Below are 16140 nucleotides of genomic sequence, written 5' to 3' on the forward strand. Positions count from 1 at the left end.
TGGGGATAATAATAGCGCCTACTTCCCAGGCTCACTATGAGGATCAAATGAAATAATATTTGTATACAGTTTAAGACAGTGCCTGGCACACAGTAAGTTCTCTATAAAGATTTATCTCACATATTTCCTTACTCTCTCCCTTTCTATTCTTCAGAATCTTAATATCTTCAAGGGTCACAAAGCCAGATTAAAAGAGACAAACACAGGGACTAGGCACGATTATGTTCTGTTTTGTTGGTTTGAAGAAGAGAAAGAGAAGGAAGAAGGAATATACAAGGGAAGAAATGAGGAAGGAGAAAAGAAAGAACATATTAATTCACATCCAAGTTTCGAGAGGATAGTACACAAACATGAAGAGGACAGCCATTACTGACCACAACGTAATCAACGGAAACAAGGAGAACCAGGAGAATAATTTATACAATTAGAATGACAGAAGAAAGAAAAGATCATCAATGAAACATTTACATTAAAAAAAAGAGAGCAGAAGTTTTGAAGGAGCTTGGATAAGCAGGATAAGACAGGCACTGCCCTGTTTAAAAAGTTTATCTATGTCTATGTGTACATATGAATATATGTATGTGTGTGTATATGTGTGTATTTATATATATGTACGCACACACATTTTTTAACAGATAAACTATATGTGGTATGATTCCCATTTTCTGTTATATGGAAAAAGTCTTTCTTGATACTCCTAAGTGTTAGTGCTCTTTCTGTCCTTCTTATCTGCACATGCTGAATTCTCCTCTTTGTGGAGACACTGTTCCTCAGCCCGTTGAGGGCTGAGTGTTTCATTTTTGCCTATGTATTTTTCGTGCCTAGCACAATACCTTGTACACAGTAGGCACTTTGTAAATAAAATAAATGTTTGCTAAATTAAAAATATTTTTTCTTCCTTCTTTTTGTTACATTTTAAGTTCTGATCTGTCTCCTTCCCCAATCTGCACTAGAGAAGACTACCATCTGACCAAAATTTATAAATATATGTAAAAGCACACTATGTGTAATTCTATTTATCACTTCTTTCCCTGGAACTGGCCAGCATCTTCCCTTGTAGGTCCTTTATAGCTGATCTGAGTATTTCTAGTACTCAGAATATGGTTGTTCACAATTACTCTTTGAACAATACTGTATACACTGTTCTCTTGGCTCTGCTCACTTCACTTTTCATTATTTCATGCAAGTCTTTCTACGTTTTCTAAAATCAAGCAGCTCACCATTTCTTATAGCACAGTAGTATTCCATCACAATCCCATACCACAACTTGTTTAAGTCCTTCCCCAATTCATGGGCAACTCCTCAATTTCCGAGTCTTTGCCACCACAAACAGAGCTATTTTAAACGTATTAGAACATACACAGGTTCTTCCCCTTTTTACCCAGTCACCTTGAGAAACAGACCTAAAAGTGGTATTGCTGAGTCAAAGGATACATACAGTTTTATAGCTCTTTAGGCATAATGAAGAGGGCTCTCCAAAATGGATGAATCAGTTCACAAATTTTTTCACATCCCTCCAACATTTGTTGTTTTTCCCTTATCATTTTAGCCAATTTGATAGATGATACCTCAAAGTTGTTTTAAGTTGCATTTCTCTAATCAATAGTGATTCAGAGCATTTTTTCATGACTATACATAGTTTAGATTTCTTTATCATATGGTTTTGATTTTCTTCATCAAAAAACTACCTGTTCATATCATTTGACCATTTATTCAATAGAGGGATGACTTATATTCTTGTAAATTTGACCAACTTCTCTACATATTCTCTATATGTTACCTGAGAAACTGTCTAGACAACTACTAAATCAAACTATTACAAATACCTGAGACAGTAGTGAATTACTGGGCAACTAGATACCTGGTTCAAGAAATTACTTTTTAAATAAAGAAATGATCATGGTATCAAGACTTCCTTGTAACAAAAATAAGCAAACGCCCCAGAACTAAAAGACAGTAGAGATAGCTTACCTCTCATAAGCTTCAATTACTGTACAGCGGGGCTGCAAAGATTCTGTTCTAATCTGATCAGTAACATCTATCCTCTTATCAAAATACTGACATGAGCCCTGTATGCCATCCTTATTGTCCAAGATCATATGGATGGGGTAAACATCTTCCAAAGGGACCGGGTCTCTCCTTGACTCCAGGATTCCAGTTTCAAAGTCAATTTCTTCATACCTAAAATGAAAACACAAATAATAAGCCATGCTGATCTTCAGAAAATGAACCCTCAACATTTTCTACTGATTCTCCAAAGGAGAACAAGTAGATCAACCAATCAATAAGCATCTGTTATATACTAAGTGCCAGGGAATATAAAGATAAAATAGGCTTTATTCTCAAGAAATTTACATTCTACCAATGCAGACAACATTTATATAAATATACACAAAAATGAATGTGAAGTCATTTAAGGCAGTAGGACATTAACACCCGGAGGGTTTAGTAAGGCTTTTCTGTAGAAGGTGCTTTAGTTCAATCTGTAAGGAAGTAAAAGAGACAAGGCAAAGGTGAAAGAGTGTACTCCTAGAATGGGAAATAGAAAATATAAAAGCATGGTTTTGGAGAACAGAGTGTAACGTGTAAGGAACAGGGAAGGTTAGTTTGGCTAGACTATGTAGAGTAGGAATGGAATTAGTACATAATGAGGCTGGAAAGATAGGCTGTCACTGGAGCTGAATAGGGGAATGATATGGTCATGACATGACCATGACCATGGTAAGAAAAATCACTTTGGCAGCTATGTGGAAGACTGGAATGGGAAGAGGCTTAAAGTAGGGAAACAGTCTAAGTAAGGCTGTTGGCTATAAGGTGCTGTCTATGTAAATAATAAGAAGAGGATGAATGAAAGATATGTAGTGAAAGTAGAAATGACAATTGACTATATACAAAAGGTGAGGGATTAAGGAGAACATTGAGATGAACCTGGGAGTCAAGAAACATAAAGGTATCTTAGATAGAGAAATAGGGAAATTTGAAAGGGGGTGGATTTGGAGCAAAAGATACTGTTATGTTTTGAATATGTTTAACTTGAGATGTCTCTGGGATATCCAGTTAGAAATGTTCAACAGGCAATTAGGTAAGTAGAATTAGAGCTCAGAAAAGACTCAGTTGCATGTAAAGATCTGGGACTCACTTGAATAAAGAGATAAAGTTAGATTACTCAATTTTCCATGTAGCCTTAAGTAAAGACCATTTTCAGAGGCAAGAATACTCCAGCAGAAACCACCCCTCTATCCTAGCAGCTGACACAGTGATTTACATAAATTGGGAGCTTAATCAATGCTTGCTTTAGTTGAATTCTGTACTCCATCTCCAATTCACTAGAGCTATCCAGAGTACAGTATTTCTCATCTGTCTTCAAAGTTTCTCCCTTAGATCTGGATCACCTTAGTTCATAGTATAGTCCTTTTGGACCAAGCTATCTACCTTCTATTTTCTACCCCAAACCTCGTGCGTCTTAATCTCCCTCACAGTATCCCATCAATGAGGTAACTGATTTAATTTAAAGTTTTCCCAGATTCTTCTCTCTTTTGCTTATCATCCATTCACATTATTTTGACTGGCACCTCTATGCTGAGAAGTAGCATAGGATGGTAGAAAGAGAATTGTACTGCAAGTCACAAGATCCAAGTTGGAGTCCCTGTTCTGTTAGATTAGTGCCTTGTGACCATCACTTCTCTGGAACCTCTGCTTCCTCAGGTAGGCATGCCATACCCGTATTACCTACTCTACCAGAATGTCATAAGGGAAGCACTTTGTAAACCTTATGGGACTATATAAATGTTAGCTATTTTGCTAATGTTCTCCAGGTTACAAAGGAAAGTCAGTAATTAAGGTGTGTTTTCATTTTTCTTTCAGACATTTCTTACATTTTTCTCCTCTGGGACCTTCACCTTGAAATCACTAAATAATAGAATTTTGAGAAGTCTGCTTTCTTTTTCATAAAATCTTTCTACTTGTCTATAAAAAGATTCTGGCACATAAGCTACAACTGTTACTCTGGTAGTCAATTTGTTTATGTTTATAAAGGGAAATGTAAGGGACAGTGACCAAGTATCACATGAAATTATGCTTCTGGTTCCTCTAACAAGACTTAATATGCTTCACAAAGAATAGTCGCAAAGAATCCTGCCATTCAGCTTCTATTTTTTAAATGCTTTTATCCAAAGCAAAAATATCAATATACGAGTGGTTCAATTTTTCTGGTGGTGTATCAGTTTATCAACTGAATCACGGATAGGTATCTCATTGTTAGAGTACCAATACTTAAATTAATGTATACAGACAATCTAAAAACTGTCATTCTTAGAATTAAAAGATAAGGATACAAGACTATTATATAGTCTTATCTATGTCACAGATTTCCTTTGTTCAATGGCCAACATTCTACAAAAAAGTTGTCTGAATTTAGCTAGATTTGGTTGTCACACAGTTCTCAAGAAGTCAGCAATGATCTCTAAACAATCAAATAAATCTAGAACAGCGAAGAAGCGCAGTGCAGGAAGACTCAAGTTGAAATCCTGCCTCTGATAGTTGTGTAACCCTGGACAAATGATTTCACCTCTTTTGGCCTCAGTTGCTTCATCTACGAAACAGGGATAATAAAAGTACCTTCCTTACAGTCAAATGAAACAACATGTAAAGTGCTTTGTAAACCTTAAAGCATTAAGTAAATACTATTATTATTAAATCCCATAGTCCTTTCATCCTTTTCAACCTGTTCTATTTGACACTGCTGACTACCCTCTCCTAAATATCACCTCCACAGGTTTTTGTGACAATACTCTTTCCTAGTTGGCCTTCCACCTAATTCTCTACTCTTCTACTTTCATGCTATCTCTCCTTTGCTGGCTTATCATACATACTATATCCCCTAACACTAAGTATTTTCCAAGGTTTAGGTCTAGGTCTTCTTCCTAACATTTTCTGTGTCATGGGCCCCATTGAGTGTCTGGTGAATCCTACAAACCTCTCCTCAGAATGTTTGTGAATGCACATAACACAATATGTAGGATAACAAAGGAAGTCAATTACATGAACATACAGTTATATATTTTTTAAAAATTCATGGCCCCCAGAAAGTCCTACACTTTCTTGATAACCTTATCAACTTCTATGGGTTTAATTATCATCGCTATGCAGATGACTCAGATATATCTATATCTATGTAGAAAGATACAGACCTATTCTCTCTCCAGGCTCCAGTTCCACATCACCAACTGCCTAATGGATATTTTAAACTTGACATTCTACAGGCATCTCAAACTCAACACTTAGAAAACTAAATAACTCACTATTTCCACCCACTCCACCCAACTCCTTTCTTCCCAACTTCTCTATTTCTATCAAAGAACTACCATCCTTCTAACCTCCCAGGTTCATAATACTGATATTATCCTGGATTCCTTATTCTCCCTCAATTCTCAGTCCGCATGTACAATCAATCCATATTCTGTCATTTCTATTTTCACAACATCTCTCCCCTCTGACCCTTTCTCTCCATTTACACAGCTGCCACCTTAGTTCTGACCCTTACCACCTCTTTTCTAGATTACCAACTGCACCATTCTAGTCCATGTGGCTGCCAAAGTTATTTTTCTTAAGTAGAGATCTGTCCATGTCACTAACCTATTCAACCAACTCCAAATAAGAACTCTTCTGTTTAGCTCTTAAAGACCTGCACAGCCCACCCCAACCTATCTTTCCAGACTTAATGGACATTAATTACTACACTACCCTTGTACTCAGTGATCCTGCCAAACTGCCCCCTCCTTTGTTCCTCCCATGGGACTCTCCCTCTCTTAATCTCCATACAACTCTGGGCAAGTAATAAACTCGGCGAGGTTCCAAATTCTCACTTATAAAATAGGGGTAATAATGGTTCTGATATTATTATATTTTACATAGCTATTGTGAGATTCATCTGCAATACTGTAATTAAAATGCTTTTATGAGTTTCAAAGCATCTTATATGACAACTACTATTGCTGATGTTTCACTTGTTCCTCTTCCTTTTTCTTCTCCTCTGAGGGTCTTTGATTGCTTTCCTTTACTACTGTTTTGTTATTTTCAATTTGGAATATTATTTATCCATCTGGGGTGGGGACTCAGAAGCTGAGCTTATGAACTCTCTGCTCTCATGCCAGAGCATCATTCACTTCATTTCTTGAATTCAAGATCTATAGGCATGAAGCTTCTATGGTATCTTCAAGCCTTTGACTGCTTTCATTTCTTAAGAGTGAACTATATTTTTTCATTAAGCCTAAAAGTCCTATTCTGATGCCTTTTCTTGGTGGTGATACTGCATCCTCAAAGGCTATTTACTCAAGCACAGGCTCTGGCAGGATCTTCCAGGAGAGTAAAATTTCAAGTGCTCTATAATCGTAATAGATTTTTTTCTATTATTAAGCAACCAATAAGTATTTATGAGGTATATACTATGTGCCAGGCACTGTGCTAGGTGACGGAGACAAGTGCAAACAAAGAAATAATCCCTAAAATGTGGTTAGTCTTTCACAACGTAACTGTCATGGAAATGTTTTGCATGGGTACACATGTATGACCTATATTGCTTACTTTCTCAATGAGGGTGGGTGGGGAAGGAGGAAGGGTGAGAATATGGAACTCAAAGCTTTAAAAATGAATGTTAAAAATTATTTGTACATGCAATTGGGAAATAAGAGGTACAGGCAATGGGGTATATAAATCTATTTTGTCCTACAGGAAAATAGAGGGGAGAGGAATGGAAGAAGGTGGGGGTGTTAGAAGGGAGGACAGACTGGAAGAAGCAGTTGATGGGGTACACGCTGTCCTGGGGTGGGGAGAAAATTTGGAATTCAAATTCTTGTGAAAATAAATGCTGAAAACTGAAAAATAAATAAATTATATATAAAAATGAAATAATCCTTAGTTGCAAGGAATTTATATTCTAATGAACAAGTCCACGTGTGTATACATGCTATGATACACACATACACACATAAAATACATACATTATTATATGTATGTATGTAAAAATAATACCTACACATATATACATAGCAAAGTGAACAAATACAAATATAGACAAAGTACTTTTATACAAGGTAGTTTGGGAAGGAGGGCACTCACAACTGGGAGTTCATGTAGAAGATGTTCAAACCCAGGCTTTCCTGAATCCAAGAATAACACCACACATATAGCTTCATTGACATTCTAAATAATGGATCCAGATTAAAATACCCCAAAGAGAAATCAGCAGAGGGCAGAGAAAATGAATTTCGACAATGACCCAAGAAATGAAGCTGGACCTAGCACAAAACATCAAATTGAGCCATATACATTTCATAGGAGATGAAGGAGGATTTGGCATTGTTAAAGAAAAATATGACTTTTGTAATGAGAGGACTATTGTTGTTAAGCAGACAACAAGACAGATTGATAACAAAAAATCAAAAGCAGAGAAAGGGAAGGAAAATGTGAATAAAAGAAGAGAATCAATGGGAAAAAAGTCTCAAACTGTAAAGTCAAATTGGTAGACAGGGTAGAACACGCAACAAAACATGGTGAAAAGATGACTGAGACAGTCGGAGAATAATCAGATTACATGAAAAAATATTAAACCCACTCAAGACTATTTCCCCAAACAACCAAGATCAAAGAATTTATCACAAAATCTCAGAGTGAGAAGGGACAGAAGTCATCAATGAACGGATAAGACAATTCATATCTCTTAAGAATCCCCTATATGACCTGCCAGACAAGCAGTCCTTGTCCAACCTCCAACTTTTGATAAAAAAGCTCTAAAGATTGGGAACCACCATCTCCCCCTAGGTGGCCCATTTCACTTTTCCAAAGTTTTAATTGTGGGAAGCTTTTCCTTAACCTTTATGTGTAAACATTTTAAAAATTATAGAGTTGTCAACTACTCTAGAAATAGGAATTAGTTATTTGAGTGTATGTCAGAGTGTTTGAGTGTATTGATATATATTCAAACTTTGTACTTGGATCTTGAAGACTATGAGTAGCTATCAAAGCCACAAGGTTAGGCTCAGACTACTATTAGGAGTTACAGAAATTATTTCTGGTAAATTAGGTATCAAATTAAAAAGGATCAAAATAATTTAGCATTCCAACTATAGGATCATTAAGGAATCACTAACAGCTAAACAATATAGAAGCAATTATATATAGATTTAATAATGGTATAGGAACTAAAATTTAAAGGTAAAGTTTGATGAATTGCAAAAGGCTCCAGACAGAAAAACACTAATGGTAGGAGAACTTATCATTCTACTTTCAGTAAATATAAGTCGAACGGTATAAATATTTAAACTTTTAGAGCTGAATAGATCCTGAAAAAATTACATTTTAATAACTACATAGAGAGAACTCAATTAGAGAATTTACTTTCCAGTCAGATGGAATATTTACAAAACTTGATCACATTCTTGGATATACAGAACATAAAGAAGAAAAGCAGAAATTTTAAATGACTATTATAGCCCACAGAGCAATTAGAATAATAATTAGTAAAGGAAATATGACTGAAAAATGCAGGACTAAACTGAAAACAAAAGAATTATTTGCTTAAGAATGACTAGGTCAAAGACAAATTTAAGCAAATAATTTGAATTATATTGAAAGAGCAATTATAATATACCAAAATTTATGTAATGTAGCTAAAGCAATTTTAGAGATAAATTTACTTCTCTGAATGTTTATACCAATAAAAGGGGGAAAGTTTAGTAGGCTGTATTTGAAGTTTTTAAAACAAAAAAAATCAACAAGTTAGTACAATCAAAATAAGCACAAAGAGTTCATTAAAATCTTAAAAAGTAACAAAACTGAAAATTAAAGATTTAACAACACCAAAAGAAATAAAGTGATTTTTTCAAAGACCAATAAAATTGATAAATTATTACTTAAGTTAATTTTTAAGAGGGGGAATAAAATTAAGCTACTGAAACAAAAATAAGGGAGAAATAGCCAAGAAAAATACAGAAATAATGAAAATTAAAGAACATTACAAATAGTGATATGACAGCAAAACTGAGCACATAGAAAAAGGATGAATACCTAGAAATATATAGTCAAATTAATAAGCCAAGGAACAGATGATCCAAGTAAACTAATATCAGAAAGAATAATAGAATGAGCCATTAATGAACTGAATGTTAAAAAAAAATCAGAACTAGATGGATTCATAAGCGAATTCTAACAGAGGACAATTAATTCCTCTGACAGATATAAAATATTTTCAAAAAGAAAGATTCAAGTCTGTCTAATTCTATAAGGCATATTCTTCCAATCTCCAAACCAGGAAAGGATAAGGTGGCAGAGACAATATAGGTTAATATTATTAATGAATATTTGTAGTAGCTTCTACTAGGGTCCTAGCTACATAGACTAGGCTAGTTTTTCCTTAAAAGGCAAGAAAGTAGGACCTGAGTCACTGATGTGATTTCTCAATTAAGCAGCCATGACCTACAACTCTCCTGAACATGAATCTAACTAGATTAAAATGTCATTGAGAAAGGCATTCAAAACTCTTTAAAACCTGTCCCTTTCTTCCCTTTCCAGTCTTCCTCCCTCACATACTCTATGATCCTCCTGGGCCATCTCCAGCCATCCTGATGAATATCAGGCCACTGGACCCAGATGACTCAGGAGGGGAAAGTGAGGTTGGTGACCTTGCCCAGCTCTCCCTCACTCAAACCAAAGTCAACTGCAAGTCATGTCATCATCTTGCTGTTATGGTCCTCTTTGAGAAAAAAGGACAAACACAGCAACCACATAAATAAAAATATATGAAAATATAGATAATGTTAATATGTGATTTCTGAAGTCAATATGCAACCTATAGGCATCCTTAAATATAGTTGTGTTCCCTATTTCTATTGGAGTTTGACAACACTGAAAAAAGGCAAGTCCATGAAGAGTCAGTACCTCATAGACTTGATAAATGTCCCACTACTAATGGAGTCATCATACCATTCTTATTAACCAATACATTCTTCTGACCACACATATTTTCACAAAGAGACCATGGAGGACTGTATCTACTTTAAGCAAGTGATGTATCCTTTCCATGACATTAAGTAAAAGTTTTGGTAAATGTTGGAGGATCTACAAGTGTCTCGTTTCAATTCCTAGCCTGAACGACTGGACCAGCTTAAGTCAGGCCTGGTCTTGAATAATATTGATGCAAAAATACTAACTAAAATACTGGTAAATAGAATACACCAATACACAAAAACTATTATTAGGTGGAATTTATACCATTATCATAAGCACAGTTCAATATCAAGAAATAATTAACATTATAAATCAACTGGTTTCCCAAATTCAATTTTCTCTCCTTTCTAGATCATTCACACAGCTAGCAGTGATTTTCCTAAAACACATGCCATTCACCTGCCTAGGAAGTTCCTGTAGTTCCCTACTGGCTCCAGGACAAAATAAAAATATGCTCCTTCATCTTTGCCTCTTAGAATCCCCAGCTTCATTCATAGCTGAGCTATAGTAACACTTCCTACGTGCAGCAAGCTTTCCTCTCATAATCATCTTGAATATGCTTTGCATTTACTTATATGACTACATGTTATTTTCTACGTAGAATGTAATCTTCTGGAGGACAATGACTGTTTCATTTGCGTCTGGGTGTCCCTAGTGCCTTCTTAGCACACTATAGGCATTTAATAATGGCATGCTGATTGAATGATATCAACAATAAATCTTTTAAAATGATATCAAAACAAAAAATATAGAAAACAGTTGTTGAAGAAAAAATATTACCACTATGTTTAAAAAAAAAACCCCACAACAAAACAAATCTGAATATACAGGAATGGAACAACTTTTCCTTAATACAACAGAAAGCCTTTGCTTAAACCCAGTAAATCCACAGGTATTTATTAAATGCCTACTATATACAAGGCACTGAATGAGGAACTAGGGATATGTTAAAAAAAAAAAGAAACAGTTCATGCTCTCCAGGAGCTGACATTTCTTAAAGGGAAGACAACGTTCATACACACACACACACACACACACACACACACACACACACACACAAAGAATAAACGTAATACAAAATAGTAGGGAGGGTACTAGTGCTTTGGGGGGCTAATTAGGAAAGACTTTGTGTTGAAGATGGCACTTGACCTGCATCTTCAAAGAAGTGAGGGATTCTATGAGGCAAAGGTGAGGAGGAAGTACATGTCAGGCACTGGGAACTGAGCAAATACACTGAGAAGGGACTTGGGATACAATGTGTGTAGAACAACAAGTATGTCAGTTTGGGTGGTCCACAGAGTGTAGAAAGAAGAATGACATATAAGAGTAATGAGGGTGGAAGGATATGTTGGAGACAGTTTGTGAAAAACTTTAAATACTAAGCCACCTTCAAACAGGGAAGTCCAGAAAGTATTTTAGACCAGCAAAATATTTTTTCTTAATATTTCCAATTTTTGTAAGAAAGGACATGTTAAATATGCTTTATATAGCTTTCTGTCTTATTTTTCCTAGTACTGGGATTAGGATATATGTCTCATAGAATGAACTGGGTCGACTGCCATCTTTCTTTTTGAAAACAATTTATATATAATTGGATTTGCTTTAAAAGTTTGGAAAAATTCACTTATGAATCTATTCCTGATTACTGGTTTTTGTTTTTTTTTTCAAAACATGGTGGCTCATTAACAGATGACTGAACTATGTTTTTTTCCTCTTTTTATCACCAGTGTTTGCAGAATGCCTCACAAACAGTACGTGCTTAATCAATGGTTGTTGACTGACTTGAATAATATTCCTTTTTTTATAAATTTAATTTTTTAGTTTTTTGTAGCCATGTATCCTTTTCCTACATGCTTAGCTTTATTAGCATATCACTGTAATATTATCTAGTTATTTTCTTTATTCACTATTTGCTATGATTTACCCCCTTTTCATCAAAAATTTGATTTTTCTTCTTTTTGGCTAATGTTCTGTCAATTTTATTGCACTTTGAAAAACAGCCCTTTGTTGTTTCTATGTTGGACCATCACAGAGATGTGTTCTTTTCTACTTCATTTTTATTTATTTAATGATTCTTAAAAACTTCCCTCCTATATCTTTCCCCTGTTGGAGGGAAAAACCTTTGTAAAAATATGCATATTCAAGCAGTGTCCCAAAATACACATCTCATTCTGCACTGTGAGCCCATTAGCCATCCATAGGTGGGTAGCACACTTTCATCACTGGTCCTCTGGAGTCAAGGTTGCCATTACACTGATCAGAGTTCTGAAATATTTCAAGGTTGCTCATTTTTACAACGTTGTTGTTGTAAAAACTGTTCTGCTCACTTCACTCTGCATCAGTTTCAGTGAGTATCTGTTAAAAGTGACTTCTGTGTATAATTTGGTAGTCAACTTGATAGTTCAGAAAGTTTATTTAAACATGTTCTTTCCATTGAACTTGAATTCAGGACTCCAGTAAGACTCCAGTATTCAACCACAGCTTTCTCCCTGATAGTTTTATAGCTTTATGGTTTTTCCTAGAGGATACCAAACTATTTTGTAAGCATCTCCTTCATCCATTTCTACAACAGTCAATTTTACTTTTGGATTCAAACTCAAAGCCTTCAGTGTCTATTTTTCCTTTCTCTACATTAAGAATTTTGCACTTTTTTTATGTTATTATATTTTTATTTATTTTTGTAAAATATTTCAAAATTACATTTTTTAACTTTCTTTTTTTAAAATTTATTTAACATTTAACATTCATTTTCACAAAATTTTGGGTTCCAAATTTTCTCCCCACCCTACCCCAAAATGCCGAGCATTCTAATTGCCCCTATCACCAATCTGCCCTCTCTTCTAACATCCCTCCCTTCCCTTGTACCCATCTTCTCTTTTGACCTGTAGGGCCAGATAACTTTCTATACCTCATTACCTGTATTTCTTATTTCGTAGTAGTAAGAACAATACTCAACAGTTGTTCCTAAAACTTTGACTTCCAACTTCTCTTCATCCCTCCCTCCCCACCCATTCCCTTTGGGAAGCAAGCAATTCAATATAGGCCATATCTGTGTAGTTTTGCAAATGACTTCCATAATAGTTGTGTTGTGTAAGACTAACTATATTTCTCTCCATCCTATCCTGCCCCCCGTTGCTTCTGTTCTCTCTTTGGATCCTGTCCCTCCCCAAGAGTGTTGACTTCCAATTGCTCCTTCCTCTCATTGCCCTCCCTTCCATCATCCCCCCTCACCCTGCTGATCCCCTTCTCCCCCACTTTCCTGTATTGTAAGACAGGTTTTCATACCAAAATGAGCGTGCATTTTATTCCTTCCTTTAGGTGAATGTGATGAGAATAAGCTTCATGTTTTTCTTCACCTCCCCTCTTTTTCCCTCCACTGAAAAGACTTTTGCTTGCCTCTTTTATGAGAGATAATTTGTCCCATTCCATTTCTCCCTTCCTCTTCCCAATATATTTCTCTCTCACTGCTTAAATTCACTTTTTTAAAGATATGATCCCATCCTATTCAATTCACTCTGTGCTCTCTGTCTCTGTGTGTGTGTCTAATCCCACCAACTACCAAGATACTGAAAAGTTTCAAGAGTTACAAATATTGTCTTTCCATGTAGGAATGTAAACAGTTCAACTTTAGTAAGTCCCTTATGACTTCTCTTTGCTGTTTACCTTTTCATGCTTCTCTTCATTCTTGTGTTTGAAAGTCAAATTTTCTTTTCAGCTCTGGTCTTTTCATCAAGAATGCTTGAAAGTCCTCTATTTCACTGAAACACCAATTTTTCCACTGAAGTATTATACTCAGTTTTGCTGGGTAGGTGATTCTTGGTTTTAGTCCTAGTTCCTTTGACTTCTGGAATATCCTATTCCATGCCCTTTGATCCCTTAATGTAGAGGCTGCTAGATCTTGTGTTATCCTGATTGCATTTCCACAGTACTTGAATTGTTTCTTTCTAGCTGCTTGCAATATTTTCTCCTTGACCTGGGAACTCTGAAATTTGGCCACAATGTTCCTAGGAGTTTCTCTTTTTGGATCTCTTTCAGGAGGGGATTGGTGGATTCTTTCAACATTTATTTTGTCCTCTAGTTCTAGAATCTCAGGGCAGTTTTCCTTGATAATTTCATGAAAGATGATGTCTAGGCTCTTTTTTTGATCATGGCTTGCAGGTAGTCCCATAATTTTTAAGTTGTCTCTCCTGGATCTATTTTCCAGGTCAGTTGTTTTTCCCATGAGATATTTCACATTCTCTTCCATTTTTTCATTCTTTTGGTTTTGTTTTGTGATTTCTTGGTTTCTCATAAAGTCATTAGCCTCCATCTGTTCCATTCTAATTTTGAAAGAACTGTTTTCTTCAGTGAGCTTTTAAACCTCCTTTTCCATTTGACTAATTCTGCTTTTTAAAGCATTCTTCTCCTCATTGGCTTTTTGAACCTCTTTTGCCAATTGAGTTAGCCTGTTTTTCAAGGTGTTATTTTCTTCAGCATTTTTTTGGGTCTCCTTTAGCAAGGTGCTGACCTGCTTTTCTTGCATCTCTCTCATTTCTCTTCCCAGTTTTTCCTCCACCTCTCTAACTTGATTTTCAAAATCCTTTTTGAGCTCTTCCATGGCCTGAGCCCATTGAATATTTATTTTGGATGTTTGGGATACAGAAGCCTTGACTTTTATGTCTTTCCCTGATGGTAAGCATTGTTCTTCCTCATCAGAAAGGATGGGAGGAGATATCTGTTCACCAAGAAAATAACCTTCTATAGCCTTATTTTTTTTCCCTTTTGAGCATTTTTCCAACCAGTTACTTGACTTTTCGGTCCTTTGTCAAGAGTAGGGTATACTCTGGGAATCTGTGAGATCTCAGTTCCCCCAACGTGGCACAATCAAGTGCATACTGGTCTGGATGCAGGGAGGAATTTTTATGCCAGAATCTTAGCAGATACCTCTCCACAGACACTTGACCTCCAGTTTCCAAGTCAGCACTGGGGGCTGATTTTCAGATAAGCTGGCTGGGCAGGGCCACCACTGAGTGTGAGACAAAGACCAGCTCGGCCAGGGCCTCTACCCAGGGAGGAGGCAAGACTCAGCTCTTCAATGCCCCCAGGGGTTTTTACACTCCAACAATGGAGCTTCTGTATGGGCTGCTGTGCAGGCTCTGTGGCTGCTGCCTGCTACTGGAGCTATGGGAAAGCCCTTCTCCCTTCCTGGCCTGCTGATTAAACCCCGTCACTGACCTTTGGAGCCTGTGGGCTGAGGTATCTGAGGCCCCGCTACAGCGACTGGAAATTCCGCTCCCGAGGTGTCCTCCTCCCAGTGTCTCCTTGTGCTGCACGGCTCAGCCAAGGCTGGGCTGGACTCCGTGTCCGGTGCAAGCTACGTTTCCATGGGCCCTTCAGGTCTCTGTGGGCTGGAAATCTCCTCCACTCTGTTGTTCTCCACTTCTGCTGCTCCAGAATTTCTTGAGAGTCCCTCTCTACAGGTATTTTATGGGCTGTGGGGAGGACCCTGCCTAAGTGTGTCTTTCTAGTCTGCCATCTTGGCTCCACCCCCCGCCCCCAGAATTTTGTACTTTTAAGTCTAAATGACATTTTGTTATCACTGTAAAGAGTCCATGGGAAAAAGCTACTTAGTGATTTTTAATGGGAGTCATATAATTTGAAGTCATTCAAGTGCATCAAATGCTTCATAAAAAATTTTGATTTGACTCATTAATTTGGAAGCCATGCTTTGTTCTTTCTAGGAGGGGGCAATGATTGATTTAAAGCTAAGCAAAAACACCATGGGTTTAAATTATTACTTTATTCATTCATTCAGTTATTTACCAGATCTTTGGTTTTCTCACTGTATTAAGCTCCTGCTCAGGAACTCCTCTACTAATGTACAGTAGCATCTCACTGTAACTCAGTCTTGAGAGGTGCCTGTGTCACTGAGTGGTTAGATGACTTTGCCCAGAGTCACAGAGGTTCTATCCTGGGACATATTCTCTGCTTCCTTTATGCTACTTTACTTGGTGATCTCATCTGTTCCCATGGATTCAAACACACACAAACGTATAACATATGTAACACATATTATCTGTAGTGTGTGTATATATGTGTGTGTATAATATACACACATATGTATGTATATATATCAAATGTCCAACACAACCCCATGTA

General features: G+C 36.5%; 1 protein-coding gene across 1 annotated transcript in view; it reads right to left on the reverse strand.

The window, feature by feature from the left end:
- The window catches only part of GTF3C1 (general transcription factor IIIC subunit 1), a 128577-nt gene that overhangs the window by 101957 nt on the left and 10480 nt on the right, over positions 1–16140 (reverse strand). Inside the window, exon 2 of the mRNA XM_072598050.1 lies at positions 1972–2181. Coding sequence (XP_072454151.1) covers positions 1972–2181 — 210 coding nt within the window. The remainder of the gene's footprint in view (positions 1–1971; positions 2182–16140) is intronic.

This window comes from Notamacropus eugenii, chromosome 1, assembly GCF_028372415.1.
Source record: "Notamacropus eugenii isolate mMacEug1 chromosome 1, mMacEug1.pri_v2, whole genome shotgun sequence".
Taxonomy (NCBI): domain Eukaryota; kingdom Metazoa; phylum Chordata; class Mammalia; order Diprotodontia; family Macropodidae; genus Notamacropus; species Notamacropus eugenii.